The sequence below is a fragment of the Anthonomus grandis genome, chromosome 14 (genome assembly GCF_022605725.1).
Source record: "Anthonomus grandis grandis chromosome 14, icAntGran1.3, whole genome shotgun sequence".
Taxonomy (NCBI): Eukaryota; Metazoa; Arthropoda; class Insecta; order Coleoptera; family Curculionidae; genus Anthonomus; species Anthonomus grandis.
This window is the reverse complement of record NC_065559.1, coordinates 1,542,144-1,559,443: the sequence shown is the minus strand read 5'-3', so window position 1 is coordinate 1,559,443 and position 17,300 is coordinate 1,542,144. Positions and strand designations below refer to the sequence as shown.

General features: G+C 28.0%; 1 protein-coding gene across 3 annotated transcripts in view; it reads right to left on the bottom strand.

Annotated features, from left to right (window-relative positions):
- Nucleotides 1-7,413: 7,413 nt before the first annotated feature.
- The window catches only part of LOC126744515 (carbonic anhydrase-related protein 10), a 440,398-nt gene continuing 430,511 nt past the window's right edge, over nucleotides 7,414-17,300 (bottom strand). For all 3 annotated transcript variants that reach the window (XM_050451949.1, XM_050451950.1, XM_050451951.1), the window contains one exon: nucleotides 7,414-8,098. In XM_050451949.1, coding sequence (XP_050307906.1) covers nucleotides 8,027-8,098 — 72 coding nt within the window. In that variant the 3' untranslated portion in view covers nucleotides 7,414-8,026. The remainder of the gene's footprint in view (nucleotides 8,099-17,300) is intronic.

Below are 17,300 nucleotides of genomic sequence, written 5' to 3'. Positions count from 1 at the left end.
AATTGAGGAAAAACTCTTAAAGGCTTTGTAGAAAAATTGTTCAAATTAATAGGAATGACCTAACACCTAACCTAACTTTAGGCAACTTTTTGTAATTACTGCCAAAATTTGTTCTTTTACAGCTCATAAATCACAACAGTGATTTAAGCATTTAGGGATCCGAAACCTTTCATCTCAACAGTGATTTTCAATGCTCAATTTAAAACCACTAAGAAATCTAACTAGCCACCACTTACATTTTTTATATTGATTTACTTACTCGGAAACCCTATACCACTGTTTTATTTCCTTATCTCAGTAGTGATTTAATGCATCTATACAGATCGCTACAGTGATTTAATACCAACTGAGATTTTTTTTTATCTCGGATATGTTTTAACATAACTCATCTGTAACCAGTAGAAAATTTTTTATTTTGGATATAATAAGACAGTTATTGGAAAATTGCCTTCTAACTGATCATTTTTTAACTCATCAGTGATTTTAAACGTTGGCCTTATTAAATTCTTTCCACTGATTAAAAAATAATCTCAACAGTGATTTCAGTCAACGTAAATCCTGTTTGGTTCTGTTTGTAATCATTTATAAAGAAGAAATTGAAAAAAAAATTGGACTATAAATAAATTATCACAACAGTGATTTTTAACGTTTGTCATACTAAATTCTTGCAATCGATTAAACGATAATCTCAACAGTGATTTTTAACAAAAGTTTACTTAAAGTCAACGCAAATGCTGTTTGGTTGTGTCTGTGACGATTGAATTGAAAAAAAAAATTGGACTATAAATATCAAATTTATCACAACAGTGATTTTTTTTTGTTGGCCTTATTAAATTCTTTTCACCGATTAAAAAATTATCTCAAAGGTGATTTTTGAGATCAGTTTACTCAAAGTCAACGTAAATCTTGTTTGGTTCTATCTGTAATGACTTTTAACGAAGAAATTGAAAAAAATATTGGACCATAAATAATTTATCACAACAGTGATTTTTAACGTTTGTTATACTGAATTCTTGCAATCGATTAAACGATAATCTCAACGGTGATTTTTAACATAAGTTTCCTCAAAATCAACGTAAATCTGTTTAGTTTTGTCTGTAATGACTTTTAACGAAGGAATTGAAAAAAATACATTGGTGATGATTGATCACAACAGTGATTTTTAACGTTTGTCATACTTAATTCTTGCAAACAATTTAACGATAATCTCATCAGTGATTTTTTAAATAAGTTTACTTAAAGTCAACGTAAATCCTGTTTGGTTCTGTTTGAAATGACTTTGACGAAGAAATTAAAAAAAAATATATTGGACTATAAATAATTTATCACAATAGTGATTTTTAACGTTTGTCATACTAAATTCTTGCAAACGATTAAACAATAATCTCAACAGTGATTTTTAAGGTAAGTTTAATTAAAGTCAACGTAAATCCTGTTCGGTTCTCTCTGTAATGATTTTTAACGAAGAAATTAAAAAAATATATTGGACCATAAATAATTTATCACAACAGTGATTTTTAACGTTTTTCATACTAAATTCTTACAATCGATTAAATGATAATCTCAACAGTGATTTTTAAGGTAAGTTTAATTAAAGTCAACGTAAATCCTATTCGGTTTTCTTGGTAGTGATTTTGACCAAGAATTAGAAAAAAAAATGTAATCGGTTTAAACTATTGGACTATAAATAAATTATCACAACAGTGATTTTTAACGTTTGTCATACTAAATTCTTGCAATCGAAAAAACGATAATCTCAACAGTGATTTTTAAGGAAAGTTTACTCAAAGTCAACGTAAATCCTGTTCGGTTCTCTCTGTAATGATTTTTAACGAAGAAATTAAAAAAAAATTATGGACCATAAATAATTTATCACAACAGTGATTTTTAACATTTGTCATACTAAATTCTTGCGAACGTTTAAACGATAATCTCAACAGTGATTTTTAAAATAAGTTTAATTAAAGTCAACGTAAATCCTGTTCGGTTTTCTTGGTAGTGATTTTGAACAAGAAATAGAAAAAAAAATTAATCGGCTTAAATTATTGGACTATAAATAATTTATCACAACAGTGATTTTTAACATTTGTCATACTGAATTCTTGTAAACGATTAAACGATAATCTTAACAGTGATTTTTAAGGTAAGTTTAATTAAAGTCAACGTAAATCCTGTTCGGTTCTTTCTTCGGAAATTGAAAAAAAAATATTGGACTATAAATAATTTATCACAACAGTGATTTCAAATTGTTCTCTTAGCAATGATTTTTAACGTTAATCTTACAATTAATTTAAAATTAATCACAGCGGTGATTTATTGTGATTTTTAGTTTAATTTGACGCTTAGTCGATAAGAATCCTGAAAACTCTTTTATTTCCTAATCTTAGCAGTGATTTCAAGTATTTGTTGTAAACAGTGATTTTATGCCAATTTTTAACCAAAAAATAAAAAAAAAATTTTTATCGGTTTGAAATCTTGTAAAATAAATTGTTTATCAGAACAGTGATTTTAAATATTCTTTTATTCAATACACGTGAAATTTAATTTTTCTTCTTTTTCAGTTAACGTAATTAATTATTTATCATAACAGTGATTTTCGAGTAATGTGGAGTAAATTTTTGTGAGGAATCGCTTTGTGATCTATAAAGTAAAACTAAAATAAAATTGCATCTCTGCAGTGATTTTTATGGGTAACCACTTACATAAAACTTATTTTCTCTTCTATTGATAGTAATTAAAAAAAATAATCAGTTAAACGCATTTATCTTTACAGTGATTTAAGATATTTTTTAACCCCAAAATGTGAAATATTTTTTTTAACTATGAAATGAAAAAAATTATTTATCACAGCAGTGATTTTAATTTTTTTAACATGGAAGTAGTGAAAAAAATTCAACTGCTTTAGACACTTTAACTTATTCATCTCTGTAGTGATTTTAAAGATTCCTTTACTCCAGGTAACGCTACAAATAAATTATCACATCAGTGATTTCTATATTTTTTTGACATTACAGCTGTAAAAAAATGTAATTACTGTGGAAACTATGATTTATTTATCTCAACAGTGATTTTAACTTTTTCTGACACGGAAGCAGTAAAAAATTGTAACCGGTTTAGATACTATAAAATATTAATCTCAACAGTGATTTTAAAGAGTTTTCTACTGAAAATATGTGAATTTTTTTTTTCTTTTTAGTTAATAAAATAAATTATTTATCACAGCAGAGATTTTTAAATGTTTTTAACATAAAAGCAGTGAAAAAATGTCAGTCGCTTTAGAAACTATAAAATTATTATCTCAACAGTGATTTCCAATTGTTACCAACAAATACTTTTTTTCTCGTCGGTTTTTCTAACCATAACATGTAAAATTTTATTTTTCTTTTTATTAATTTAACACTGTATGTTATTTATCACATTAGTGATTTTAAGTTGCTTTTGACAGGAAAACAGTAAAAAAGTTTTTGCTAATAGAGTTTATCACAGCAGTGATTTTTAAGCATTAAAGAAAATCCTAACGGCTTATGAACTGAAAAATTTTATTTTTCTTCTTATTTCTTATTTCCTATATAATGTTTATCACAGCAGTGATGTAAATGCTACGTCTATACGAATCCAATAATTTACTATAAAATATTTATCACAGTAGTGATTTTATAAATTTATCGACTTGAGACTTTTTTCGCTATTGAATCTGATTAAAAGAATATTTATTATTTATCTTCACAGTGATTTTTTAAGATTTCAGATTCCTTAATAGTTGTTAAATTAATAAATTGTTTATCACAACAGTGATAAATAAGCGTTTTTAATGATTCTATATAAAATTATTCTTAGCAAGGATTTTATGAAAAAATTAGTTTTTTACTAATTTTTTAATCAGCTTATTTGCGAATTATTATTTATCTATACCGTGATTTTTAAAGTTCGTTCAGCCACAAGGCGTACAAAAATCTCTGCAGTGATTTTTAGAGCAAGTCAAGTTAAAACCCATGAAAAACAGTGTAAATTGTATATAATTATTTATCACAACAGTGATTTTCAAGTAATGTGGAGTGAATTCTTGTAAAGAATCGTTTTGTGATCTATGAAGTAAAACTAAAATAAAATTTTATCTCTGCAGTGATTTTTATGGGTAACCACGGACATTAGACATTTTTTTTCTTTTATCAATAGTGATTAAAAAAATAATCAGTTTAACGTATTTATCTTAGCAGTGATTCAAAATGTTTTTTAACTATGAAATAATAAATTACTTATCACAGCAGTGATTTTATTTTTTTTTTAACATGGAAGCAGTGAAAAAAATTCTTTATGCTTTAGACACCTTCATTTATTTATCACTGCAGTGATTTTAAGGATTCCTTTACTCAAAACATGTGCAATTTTTTTTTTCAGATAACGCTATAAATAAATTATCACATCTGTGATTTCTATATTTTTTTGACATTACAGCTGTAAAAAAATGTAATTACTGTGGAAACTATGAATTATTTATCTCAACAGTGATTTTAACTTTTTTTAGACAAGACAGCACTAAAAAAATTCTAATCTGTTTAAATACTATAAAATATTAATATCAACAGTGATTTTAAAAGGTTTTTTACTGAAAATATGTGAAATTTGCTTTTTAGTTAACACAATAAATTATTTATCACAGCAGCGATTTTTAAATGTTTTTAACATAAAAGCAGTGAAAAAATGTCAGTCGCTTTAGACACTATAGATTTATTATCTCAACAGTGATTTTCAATTGTTATCAACCAATACTTTTTTTCTCGTCGGTTTTTCTAACAATAACATGTGAAATTTAATTTTTCATTTTATTTATTTAACACTGTATATTATTTATCACATCATTGATTTAAAATTGATTTGCGCAGGAAAGCAGTAAAAAAAAATTTTGTTAATAGAGTTAATCACAACAGTGATTTTAAGGCATTAAAGAAATTCCTTAACGGCTTATAAACCATAAATTACTTATCTATTTTATTATTGTTAAGTGAAAAATTTTATTTATCTTCTTATTCCTTATTTTCTATATAACCTTTATCACAGCAGTGATTTAAATGCTACATCTATACGAATCCAATAATTTACTATAAAATATTTATCACAGTAGTGATTTTATAAATTTATGGACTCGGGACTTTTTTCGCTATATAATCTGATTAAAAGAATATTTATTATTTATCTTCACAGTGATTTTTTTAGTGAATAGTTCTTAAATTAATAAATCGTTTATCACAACAGTGATAAATAAAGGTTTTTCATAATTCTATATAAAATTCTTTTTAGCAAGGATTTTAGGAAAAAATCTTATCTACGATTAATTATTTATCTATACCGTGATTTTTAAAGTTCGTTCAGCCACAAGGCGTACAAAAATCTCTGCAGTGATTTTTAGAGCAAGTCAAGTTAAAACCCATGAAAAACAGTGTAAATTGTAATAAAATATTTATCACAGCAGTGATTTTAATTTTTTACCATGGAAGCAGTAAAAAAAAATCATTTGTGCTTTAGACACCTTCATTTATTTATCACTGCAGTGATTTTTAGTATTCCTTTACTCAAAATATGTGCAATCTTTTTCCAGGTAACGCTATAAATAAATTATCACATCTGTGATTTCTATATTTCTTTGACATAACAGCAGTAATAAAATTGTAATTGCTTTGAATACTATAAATTATTTATCTCAACAGTGATTTTAACTTTTTTTGACACGGAAGCAGTAGAAAATCCTAATCGGTTTAAATACTATAAAATATTAATCTCAACAGTGATTTTAAAGGGTTTTCTACTGAAAATATGTGAAATTTATTTTTTTTCCTTTTTATGCTTTAGACACCTTAATTTATTTATCACTGCAGTGATTTTAAGGATTCCTTTACTCAAAACATGTGAAATTTTTTTTCCAGGTAACGCTATAAATAGATTATCACATCTGTGATTTCTATATTTTTTTGATATTAAAGCTGTAAAAAAAATGTAATTGCTTTAGACACTATGAATTATTTATCTCAACAGTGATTTTAACTTTTTTTGACACGCAAGCAGTAAAAAATCCTAATCGGTTTAAATACTATAAAATATTAATCTTAACAGTGATTTTAAAGGGTTTTCTACTAAAAATATGTGAATTTTTTTTTCCTTTTTAGTTAACGCAATAAATTATTTATCACAGCAGAGATTTTTATATGTTTTTAACATAGAAGCAGTGAAAAAATGTCAGTCGCTTTAGACACTATAGATTTATTATCTCAACAGTGATTTTCAATTGTTATCAACAAATACTTTTTTTCTCGTCGGTTTTTCTAACAATAACATGTGTGAAATTTAATTTTTCTTTTTATTTATTTAACACTGTATATTATTTATCACATCAGTGATTTTAAATTGCTTTTGACAGGAAAGCAGTAAAAAAGTTTTTGCTAATAGAGTTTATCACAACAGTGATAAATAAGCGTTTTTCATGATTTTATATAACATTTTTCTTAGCAAGGATTTTAGAAAAAAATCTTATCTGCGTTTAATTATTTATCTATACCGTGATTTTTAAAGTTCGTTGACCCACAAGGCGTAAAAAAATCTCTGCAGTGATTTTTAGAGCAAGTCAAGTTAAAACCCATGAAAAACAGTGTAAATTTTAATAAATTTTTTATCACAGCAGTGATTTTTTTTTTAAACAAATTGACTCAAAAACACCCACTTAATACATAATAAAAATTATAGCAGTGATTTTATAAGAGGCTCAATCTAGATTTATTAGACAAATTATTGTAACATTGATATATTAACTAAAACTTAATAAGAATCATTGTTGTGATACATGTGCCAATAAGAGATAAAAGTTTTTTTTTCTATATAACATTAAGTCATAGAACTGTAAAATCACAGATAAGATCAGTTACAAACTTGTTGTAAGAGCAACAATAATCTCAATATAAATAATTTATCACAGCAGTGATTTTTATGGATAATCTTACTGACATAATACTTGTTGTTTTTCATATCAATAGTGATCATAATTAGAATCATTGTTGTGATGTAAGTGCCATTAAGAAATAAATATTTTTTTTCTATATTCATTAATTCATAGAACTGTAAAATCACAGATAAGATCAGTTACAAACTTGTTGTGAGAGCGACAATAATCTCAATATAAATAATTTATCACAGCAGTGATTTTTATGGATAATCACTGACATAACACTTCTTGTTTTTTATATCAATAGTGATTAAAAAAAAGTCATTTTCATGTATTTATTTCTACAGTGATTTTAGAAATTCTATTCATCCCTGTTTGATGACAAACAAAAAATGTCCAGACAACAAATTCAAATTAATAAAATTATTCCGAAATATATTTAATAATTAAAAATTTGAACTTTATTAAATAAAACTCATAAATAGTTTAATAGCCATTATTTAATGTTTAATTTCAAATAAACATTTGTACAAATTAACACAAAGTATAATATTTATAATAAATTATAGTGTTAATATATTATTTATATATATATTTTTTTGTTGTCGTCTAAATGTACAATATATCACCTAAAGTACCTTATCCTAATAGTTTATGATACATTTGAAGAAAAACTCTTTTTTACGCAAAATGCTCTACACTCAAAGCGTTTCCATAAAACAAAGTTTCACTTTTCGCAATTAATAAGTTTTTTTAGGCCATAACTGAAACTCGTTAACGTTCTTCTAAATATTCCAAATAACAACCTACTTAGTCTAAAAAAAAGCGGCTTTTCTTAATAAATTTAATTTTGCCTATTATATTCGTTATATTCATATAATGCGTGTGTACCAAGTTAAATATTAATTAACTTAACTCGGTACACATTGATAGTTTTCAGTTATTCCCCTTCAGCACAAAATAACATTTAATTTATTAATGATATGTTTTTAAATTTGTGTGTGAATCGTGACCATGACATTCATCCATCGAATGAACCATTAAATTGATATGGATATAGGATATGAATGTCTTTAAATAATTAAATGATCCTTCCTAGTGCTGCTTCCAACTGTTGGCTTTGTAGTAGACGTCTTTGTACATGCTGGGGCATTGTTTAGCACCGGCCTAGAATTTAAAAAAAAATTATATTTATTATAATTAAAATTGAAATTTGATCTAATAATAGGAGCTTTTCAAGCAACACAACAATAAAAAAATGTCAAAAATGGCCCAACTTTGACAGCCTGTCATTAGTGACCTGTCAAAGTTACAGTTTTTAAATTTCGATTTTGTGGTAAAATAGTGATTTGAAATTACAACATAAAAAGATCTTTTGCTTCATACTAAAGAAACAAAATGACAGCCATTTTTGACATTAAAAATGTAAAGAGGCTTAACATTGACAGGCTGTCACGTATAGTCTGTCAATGTCAATGAAGAAAAAATTTTACTGATTACAAGAGCATCGCAATTATTGCGAAAATAAATAAAATCACTGCTGAGATAAATTTTTTATGAGAGTCATTCAGGGATATCAAATTTTATCATCACTATGATTTTTTTTTAAGTATTATTGACTCATCTCTCTCTGTTTCATGGGGGTTAAGAAATGACGCAATAACTCCGAAATGGTTGTATTTACGTAGAAACTTGTAGATATATTTTTTGTGTAAAAACTCATTGGCTTTCATATGAAACTAAAATCAATAAAATCGTTCAACGAGTTTTTATTATATTTGAATTTTTCTAAAGCCTGTGACTGTATCAAGGTTTTTTTAGTCCGTTGCAAAACTACTCAATAACTCCGAAACAGTTGAATATACGAAGAAACTTGTAAATACATTTTTTGTGTAGAAACTCATTGGCTTTTATATAAAACTAAAATCAATAAAATCGGTCAACGAGTTTTTAATATATTTGAAATTTTCTGAAGCCTGTGACTGTATCAAGGTTTTTTCAGTCCGCTGAAAAACTACTCAGTAACTCTCAATATGAAAAACACTCAATATGCCTTTTTTGTGTAGAAACTCATTGGCTTTCATATGAAACTAAAATCAATAAAATCGTTCAACGAGTTTTTAATATATTTGAATATTTCTGAAGCCTGTGACTGTATCAAAGTTTTTTCAGTCCGTTGCAAAACTACTCAATAACTCCGAAACAGTTAAATTTACGAAGAAACTTGTAAATACATTTTTTGTCTAGAAACTTATTGGCTTTCATATAAAAGTAAAATCAATAAAATCGTTCAACGAGTTTTTAATATATTTGAATTTTTCTAAAGCCTTTAACTGTATCAAGGTTTTTTCAGTCCGTTACAAAACCACTCAATAACTCCGAAACGGTTGAATATACAAAAAAACTTGTAAATACCTTTTTTGTGTAGAAACTTATTGGCTTTCATATAAAACTAAAACCAATAAAATCGTTTCATCAGTTTTTAATATATTTGAATTTTTCTAAAGCCTGTGACTGTATCAAGGTTTTTTCAGTCCCTTGAAAAACTACTCAATAACTCCGAAACAGTTGAAGATACGTAGAAACTTGTAAACACCTTTTTTATGTAGAAACTCATTGGCTTTGATGTGAAACTAAAATCAATAAAATCGTTCAACGAGTTTTTAATATATTTCAATATTTCTAAAGCCTGTGACTGTATCAAGGTTTTTTCAGTCCGTTGAAAAACTACTCAATAACTCCGAAACAGTTGAATATACGAAGAAACTTGTGAATACCTTTTTTGTGTAGAAACTCATTGGCTTTCATATGAAACTAAAATCAATAAAATCGTTCAACGAGTTTTTAATATAATTGAATTTTTCTAAAGCCTGTGACTGTATCAAGGTTTTTTCAGTCCGTTGAAAAATGACTCAATAACTCCAAAACAGTTGAATATGCGAAGAAACTTGTTAATACCTTTCTTGTGTAGAAACTCATTGGCTTTCATATAAAACTAAAATCAATAAAATCGTTTAACGAGTTTTTAATATAATTGAATTTTTCTAAAGCCTTTGACAGTATCAAGATTGTTTCAGTCCCTTGAAAAACTACTCAATAACTCCGAAACAGTTGAAAATACGAAGAAACTTGTAAATACATTTTTCATCTCGAAACTCATTGGCTTTCATATGAAATTTAAATCAATAAAATCGTTGAAATAGTTTTCAATCTATTTGGATTTTTCACAAGCCTTTGATGGTGTCAAGGTTTTTTCAGTCCGTTGAAAAAGTACTCAATAACTCCGAAGCAGTTGAATTTACGTAGAAACTTGTAAATACCTTTTTTGTGTAGAAACTCATTGGCTTTTATATAAAAGTAAAATCAATAAAATCGTTCAACAAGTTTTTAATATATTTGAATTTTTCTAAAGCCTGTGACTGTATCAAGGTTTTTTCAGTCCGTTGAAAAACTACTCAATAACTCCGAAACAGTTGAATATACGAAGAAACTTGTAAATACATTTTTTGTCTAGAAACTCATTGGCTTTTATATCAAAGTAAAATCAATAAAATCGGTCAACGAGTTTTTAATATATTTGAAATTTTCTGAAGCCTGTGACTGTATCAAGGTTTTTTTCAGTCCATTGAAAAATTACTCAATAACTCCGAAACAGTTGAATTTACGAAGAAACTTGTAAATACATTTTTTGTCTAGAAACTCATTGGCTTTTATTTAAAAGTAAAATTAATAAAATTGGTCAACGAGTTTTTAATATATTGGAATTTTTCTAAAGCCTGTGACTATATCAAGGTTTTTTTAGTCCGTTGCAAAACTACTCAATAACTCCGAAACAGTTGAATATACGAAGAAACTTGTAAATACATTTTTTATCTAGAAACTCATTGGCTTTTATATAAAAGTAAAATCAATAAAATTGTTCAACGAGTTTTTAATATATTGGAATTTTTCTAAAGCCTGTGACTGTATCAAGGTTTTTTCAGTCCCTTGAAAAACTACTCAATAACTCCGAAACAGTTGAATATACGAAGAAACTTGTAAATATATTTTTTGTCTAGAAACTCATTGGCTTTCATATGAAAATTAAAGCAATAAAATCGTTCAACGAGTTTTTAATATATTTTAATTTTTCTAAAGCCTGTGACTGTATCAAGGTTTTTTCAGTCCGCTGAAAAACTACTCAATAACTCCGAAACAGTTGGATAAACGAAGAAACTTGTAAACACCTTTTTTGTCTAGAAACTCATTGGCTTTCACACAAAAGTAAAATCAATAAAATCGTTTAACGAGTTTTTAATATATTTGGATTTTTGTAAAGCCTTTGACAGTATCAAGATTATTTCAGTCCCTTGAAAAACTACTCAATAACTCTGAAACGGTTATATTTACGAAGAAACTTGTAGATACCTTTTTTGTCTAGAAACTCATTGGCTTTCATATAAAACTAAAACCAATAAAATCGTTGCACGAGTTTTCAATATATTCGGACTTTCGTGAGGCCTTTAACAGCATCAAGATTTTTTTATTATGTTTGATCACAATTTATTACGCTAGATTTCCCAACAGAAATATCCTAATATAGAAGAATCAAATGTAAATTTGATCTCAACTGCCTGGACTAAGTGAACAAAATTGTGAATATTTAATTTATTTTTAATATTAAAATTAGAAAAAAGAGTGGTCAAGCCTTAAACTTAATAAACCTTGACCGTCGTTGCTATCTCAAACCATGCAGCCAAGGCCTTTTATGCTAGAGGCTTGACTTAAGAAAAATACAACTGCCTGGAATGCTATTTTAAATTTCATCCAGACAGTTTAAGAAGAAATTAAATCTGATCCCAACTATCTGGAGCAAGTGAATAAAAAGTAAATATTTTATGAATTTTTGATATTAAAACAAAAAAACGTGGTCAAGCCTTAAAAACTTAATAGGCCTTGACTTTCGTAGGTAATTTAGGCCTTGCACCCAAGGCCTCTTAGGTAATAGGCTTGAACTTAAAAATAATCTCAACTGCCTGGAATGTGATTTTCATTTTTTCTAGACAGTTCAAACACAAATTAAACTTAATCCCAACTGCCTGGATAAGTAAAGAAAAATGTTGTTTATTGATTAACCTTCAATAATAAAACAAAAATACCTGGTCAAGCCTTAAAAACTTAATAGGCCTTGACTTTCGTAGGTTTTTAGCCACGCAAGCAAGGCCTCCTAGGTTAGAGGCTTGAACATAAAAATAATTTCAACTGCCTGGAATGTAATTTTTATAGTTAAAAAAAAAAAATCCGACGTTCAACTGCCTGGAACAACTCCTTGACTCCCATAACTCCCTTAATATAAATTTAATTATATTAAGGCTCTTTTAACCGGTATCAATCTAAGCGTACATATACAATATCTGGAGCGATAATCGGGCGGCAACATCGGTGAGGGATTCCGGTAGACAATAAGCTCATCATAAATCATCTCTTAAGCTGTCTCAACATCCGTATCAAGTGAGCAAACAATTGTTATTAGCGTGTGCAGCCTTCCAACCAAACAATGTCAAAGTGATGTTGCACGAAACGTCATCAATTTGCCTCTTGCCTGGTGGGTGTATTATACGGGGTAACTATTCGCGTAATGAGAGAATAAATCGTTTATTAAAACGGGATTATACTATATAGAATGTGCGTTATATATATATGTATAGGCAAGTTAAATAGTTCTAGCTTTGATCTTGAGGTATTTGTCTTTTAATTAAATCGGTCTTCGCTTAGTTGTGTATTTTCTGTTAAGAGGTTTTAACCCTTAATGGGGTTTCGGTAGTGCACCTTAAAATGAACTTGATATAGTGGACATTGTACTAAGAAGTTTCTATTTCAAATAATTTAGCAAATTAACGAACAACCATAGAAGTAGCAATATACTTACTACTTGTCCAAACGATTACCTAGTTCATATGTAAAAAATTATCAATTTATTGTGTTTTACTCTGTAGGTGCAAGTCAATTAAAGCTTAATTTATACGAATTGGGTTATTTCATATCCTTTTTCGGGATATGGGTCAAATCTGTGTATTCTTTTCAATTAATATACAAAAATCATCGTTTCAGATTTGCAGTTCCTCGGATTTATTACCCTATTTGTTAAATTGTTAAAAGCTTCTCTGTTATGTTTAGTAACCTTTTCTTTTTACTAACTCGATAGATCGCGTGTGGCAATTCCTTATTCCAACCCATGTACTAATTTTATAGGTTAAGGGCAGCTCTACTTCTAATACTTTAAAGATAATAGATCCACATTTATCATCAGTATTTAAATGTTAATTTATATTTTTCCTTTCTTTTAAAATAATGAGCCAAACGATCATTGAATTGTTCCTTATTTATACTTGGAGAATAATTTACCATCTCAAAAAAGAAGACCCCAGAATTAGTGAGAAGTTGTTTAAAAGTGGTTACGTTTATTAGCACCTAGTCGTTTAATACCGAATATACCCTTAACTAAAAAAAAAATTGATGCTATGTTTTAGCTGCATTTATATGTAAAAAGGCATGGAGACAGCATATCGTGCCAAATGATTACTATGTAAATTGCGGTGACGCTAAAAAAGAAAAACTGTTGCTACATTATCAAATTAACATGAGGCGTGAATATTATGCGGTGTTGCCGGTTTCTTACTACACACTTGAGTTCAAGGAAAATGACACTACAATAATGAAGTTCTCGAGCAATAGCAACACGGTGGTACTTAATGCTGTCTGTATAGTTATGACATTGAACAAATTAAGATACTTGATCTGAAGCGGCATTAAATGCTGTCTGCATCTTTGGTTAAGGTTTGACAACTGTTGCTATCTTGCTCCAAGTCCAAATATAAGCCAATTGTTACACAATTCGAAAAAACATATAGACAGCATTAAGTGTCGCGGAATTGTCAAATGATTACAGTGTAAATTGCGGTAGTGCAATAGTTTTTAGCAAAAAAAATGACGTTTTTATTTAATCTATTTGATGTTAAAATTCAAGGAAGATGTGAAAAAAAAGTGTTGCTGCTTTGCTAATTATGGCAGAGCAGTTGTAGACAGCATTACAAGCCGTGGTACCACGAAACAATTAACGATTTATTTCATAACGTCAAGATGAACTTGATTTGTATTGGCATGAAATGCTGCCTATATAATTAGATAATACTTGATAAACTACCGCAATACAGTCGTATCAATATGCTCATTAAGGCTTTTACGGTTGCAAAGGTAAGCTCCAAGCTTGGACTAGAGTGCATAAAAGTCCAGAAAAAACTGGTACAGGTTGGCTGCAGGGTCCAACTCCTCTGGATACCTATGTTTAATAATAAATTAAACATAGTCTAAATTCAACTGTATTTTAGGTATAAATATTGGATCATAGTCTTTAAGTATACTAACAGGATTCTTTTTTTTTCGAGTTTTCTCCTGGATAAGCCTTTGAAAAATTTAATTCCAGGATAAATTACAAATTTGTTCAATGCCTTTGAAGCAACTCAATACCACTAAAAAATTAATATGGCTTCAAATTCCAGGAACATTCATTCATAGGAAGATATTTAAAATAGCTTCAATTGCTTAGAAGATATTCAAGAACATATTTAAAATGACTTTAGGTATTTTCCAGGAACATATTTTAAATAGCTTCGAATGCCTGGAAGGCAATCAATTCCAGGAAGAAATTAAAAATGGCTTTAAATGCTTGGTAGGAATTGAATTTCAGGAAGAAACTTCAAATGCCTGCAAGGAATTCTATTGGAGAAAAAAAATTATAAAATGGCTCCTAATATATAGAAAACAAAATATTTTACAATATTTTTAATTTTACAAATTCCAATTTACTACCATTTTATTATTAAAAAAGAAAATATGGAATAAATTTAACATTATTTTGAATTCCTGGAAGAAATTAAAAATGACTTTAAATGCGTGACAGTAATTCCAGAAAGAAGTTTAAAACTGCTTCGAATATCTACAAGGAATTTATTTTCATGATGTTTTTTCCTGGAAGAAATTTAATTTCGGGATTAAATGTGATTCTAATAATTGCAATTTAATTCCAAGAAGAAATTCAAAATGGCCGCGAATGCCTGGAAGAAATTTAAGATGACTTCGAATGCCTAATTCCGCAAAAAAAATTAAAATGGCTTCGAATGCCTGGAAAATATTAAAAACTACATGATATATTCAAAAAACGGCAGCAAACATTTAAAATACCTTCGAAAGCATGTAAAGAAATCAATTGGGTTCGAATGCCTGGAACAGAATGAATTCGAGGAAAAAAATTAAAATTCCTTAGATTTTTTGAATAGCACGTAAATCCAGGAACGAATACCTTCGAATGCCTAAAAGGGATTTAATACCAGAAAACGATTAAAATGGCTCTGATTGTCTAGAAAAAAAAATTGAAATTTAATCGGAATAATCTAGGACATATTTGTGAAAAATTATACGAAAATATCATCTGGATAATTCCTGGAATAAAATAGAAAATTATCTTACGGCACGCAGGCCATGCAGGTAATGAGGAAGCGCCAGGTTCAAATACTTGGGTAACACTTTCAGTGTACCGAGTGACTTTAAGTCCTTCAGACCAGAGAGCCTTATCGCTTTCTATAAGGCTGTTGGGCTCTGGTAATCCCCTGTGGGGCATGACGGGTCCATCACTATATGCACAACTGCCTTGGCAGCCCACTGTTCGACAATTCATTCATTCAATTCAATATTTGATAAAAAACTGTTGATACGTTGCTAAGCCCGTATAATTGACAAGATGTTACATCATTTGAAAAGAGCATGCAGAAAGCATATCGTGTCGCGGTATTGCCAAATGATTACAGTATAGTTACGGTTACAGTTTTAGTTTAATTTATTTGAGGGAAAAATTGAAATAGGCAGGTGTGGAAAAAAAGTGTTGCTGCGTTGCTAATTATGGCAGAGCAGTTGTAGACAGCATTACAATCCGTGGCACTATGAAAAATTTAACGATTTATTTACTATCAAACATTTTTTGATTTAACGTATTGGCATTAAATGATGTCTATATAATTAGTTAATATTTGACAAAAAAACTGTTGCTAAGGCCAAATAGTTGCAGACAGTATTATCAAACAATGATTTATTGATTTTATGTTAATGATATTTTATTATTATTATCACGTTTTTTTTTTCAACTACAACAAAATTGAAATTTTGAAAAAAAAAGGTTTTTTGGCATTTCGGTTCAAATGTCTGGAAGAAATAATAAATTTGATAATTACAAAGAAAAATTGAATTTTTGATTTTTTTCCAGGCATTTGTATACATATTCTAATTGTATATATTTCTCGAGCAACCCGATTTAAATACCCAGTTATTTTTGAATTTTTAATGCATGAAATTTTCCAGGCATTTGGAAATTAGAAAAAAAATAAAATTAACTCTTTTTTTGGTTTAGCATTTTGAGGGCAAAAACCTGGAAGAAATGAGACATTTTTTTTAAAATTTGAATGCCTGGAAGAATTTTCTTTTTTATTTTAAAAAAATTTTCACACTTTCACTTGAAATGTGAATTTTTCTAGGTTAGAAAAAAAATTGTTTGTTTTAGCATTTTGATCCAAATTCCTGGAAGAAATTATTTTTTGTACTTTAGATACCTGGAATTTTTTTTTCTATTAAATTTCTATCCCAAATCCTTGACAAAAATTAACAATATCATTCTAATCCTGCCAGCATTATGGATACCTTTGAATTTTCTCTTATTTCTAAAAAAAAGCCACTATAAGTGCCTTAAAAATACTATAAAAGATAAATTCTGTCAAATTTTTAATTTATTTTTTAGACCTGATGATGCTCCTATAGGAGCGAAACACGTGTTATAAAAAGTAGATTTATACTTAAAGAGGCTGTGCTTTTGTGTTTTTACCTTAGTTTTGTACAGGGCACATTTTAACTGCTTATAAGTCGAGAACGAAAAATGATAACAATATGCGGTTTTCACAGGACTTCATCAATATTTTTAAAGTTTTTTTTGACAGTGTTGCCAAGTTTCAAAATTTACCTGAAATAGGAGGAAAAAAATTGATGATTTTCAAAGGCCGATTTCTCAAAAAATTTAAATGTAACACCCTGTACTTTTTAATTTCATATGAAAGCCTGTTAAATCCCATTTCCGAAAATGTATAAATTGTCTTAAATTCATTGTTTTTTTTTACAGAGCCAATTTTCGTTAATAAACAGTTAAAATGTGTCAGGTTATAGATGGAAACCCTGTATTATACAATTTTTTTTGCAAAACCTTCAAGACATAGACAATTCTTAGTAAATTTAAAAAAATACCCGAAATAAATACAAAATTATGTAAAACTAAATCAGGGAAAAATTTGGA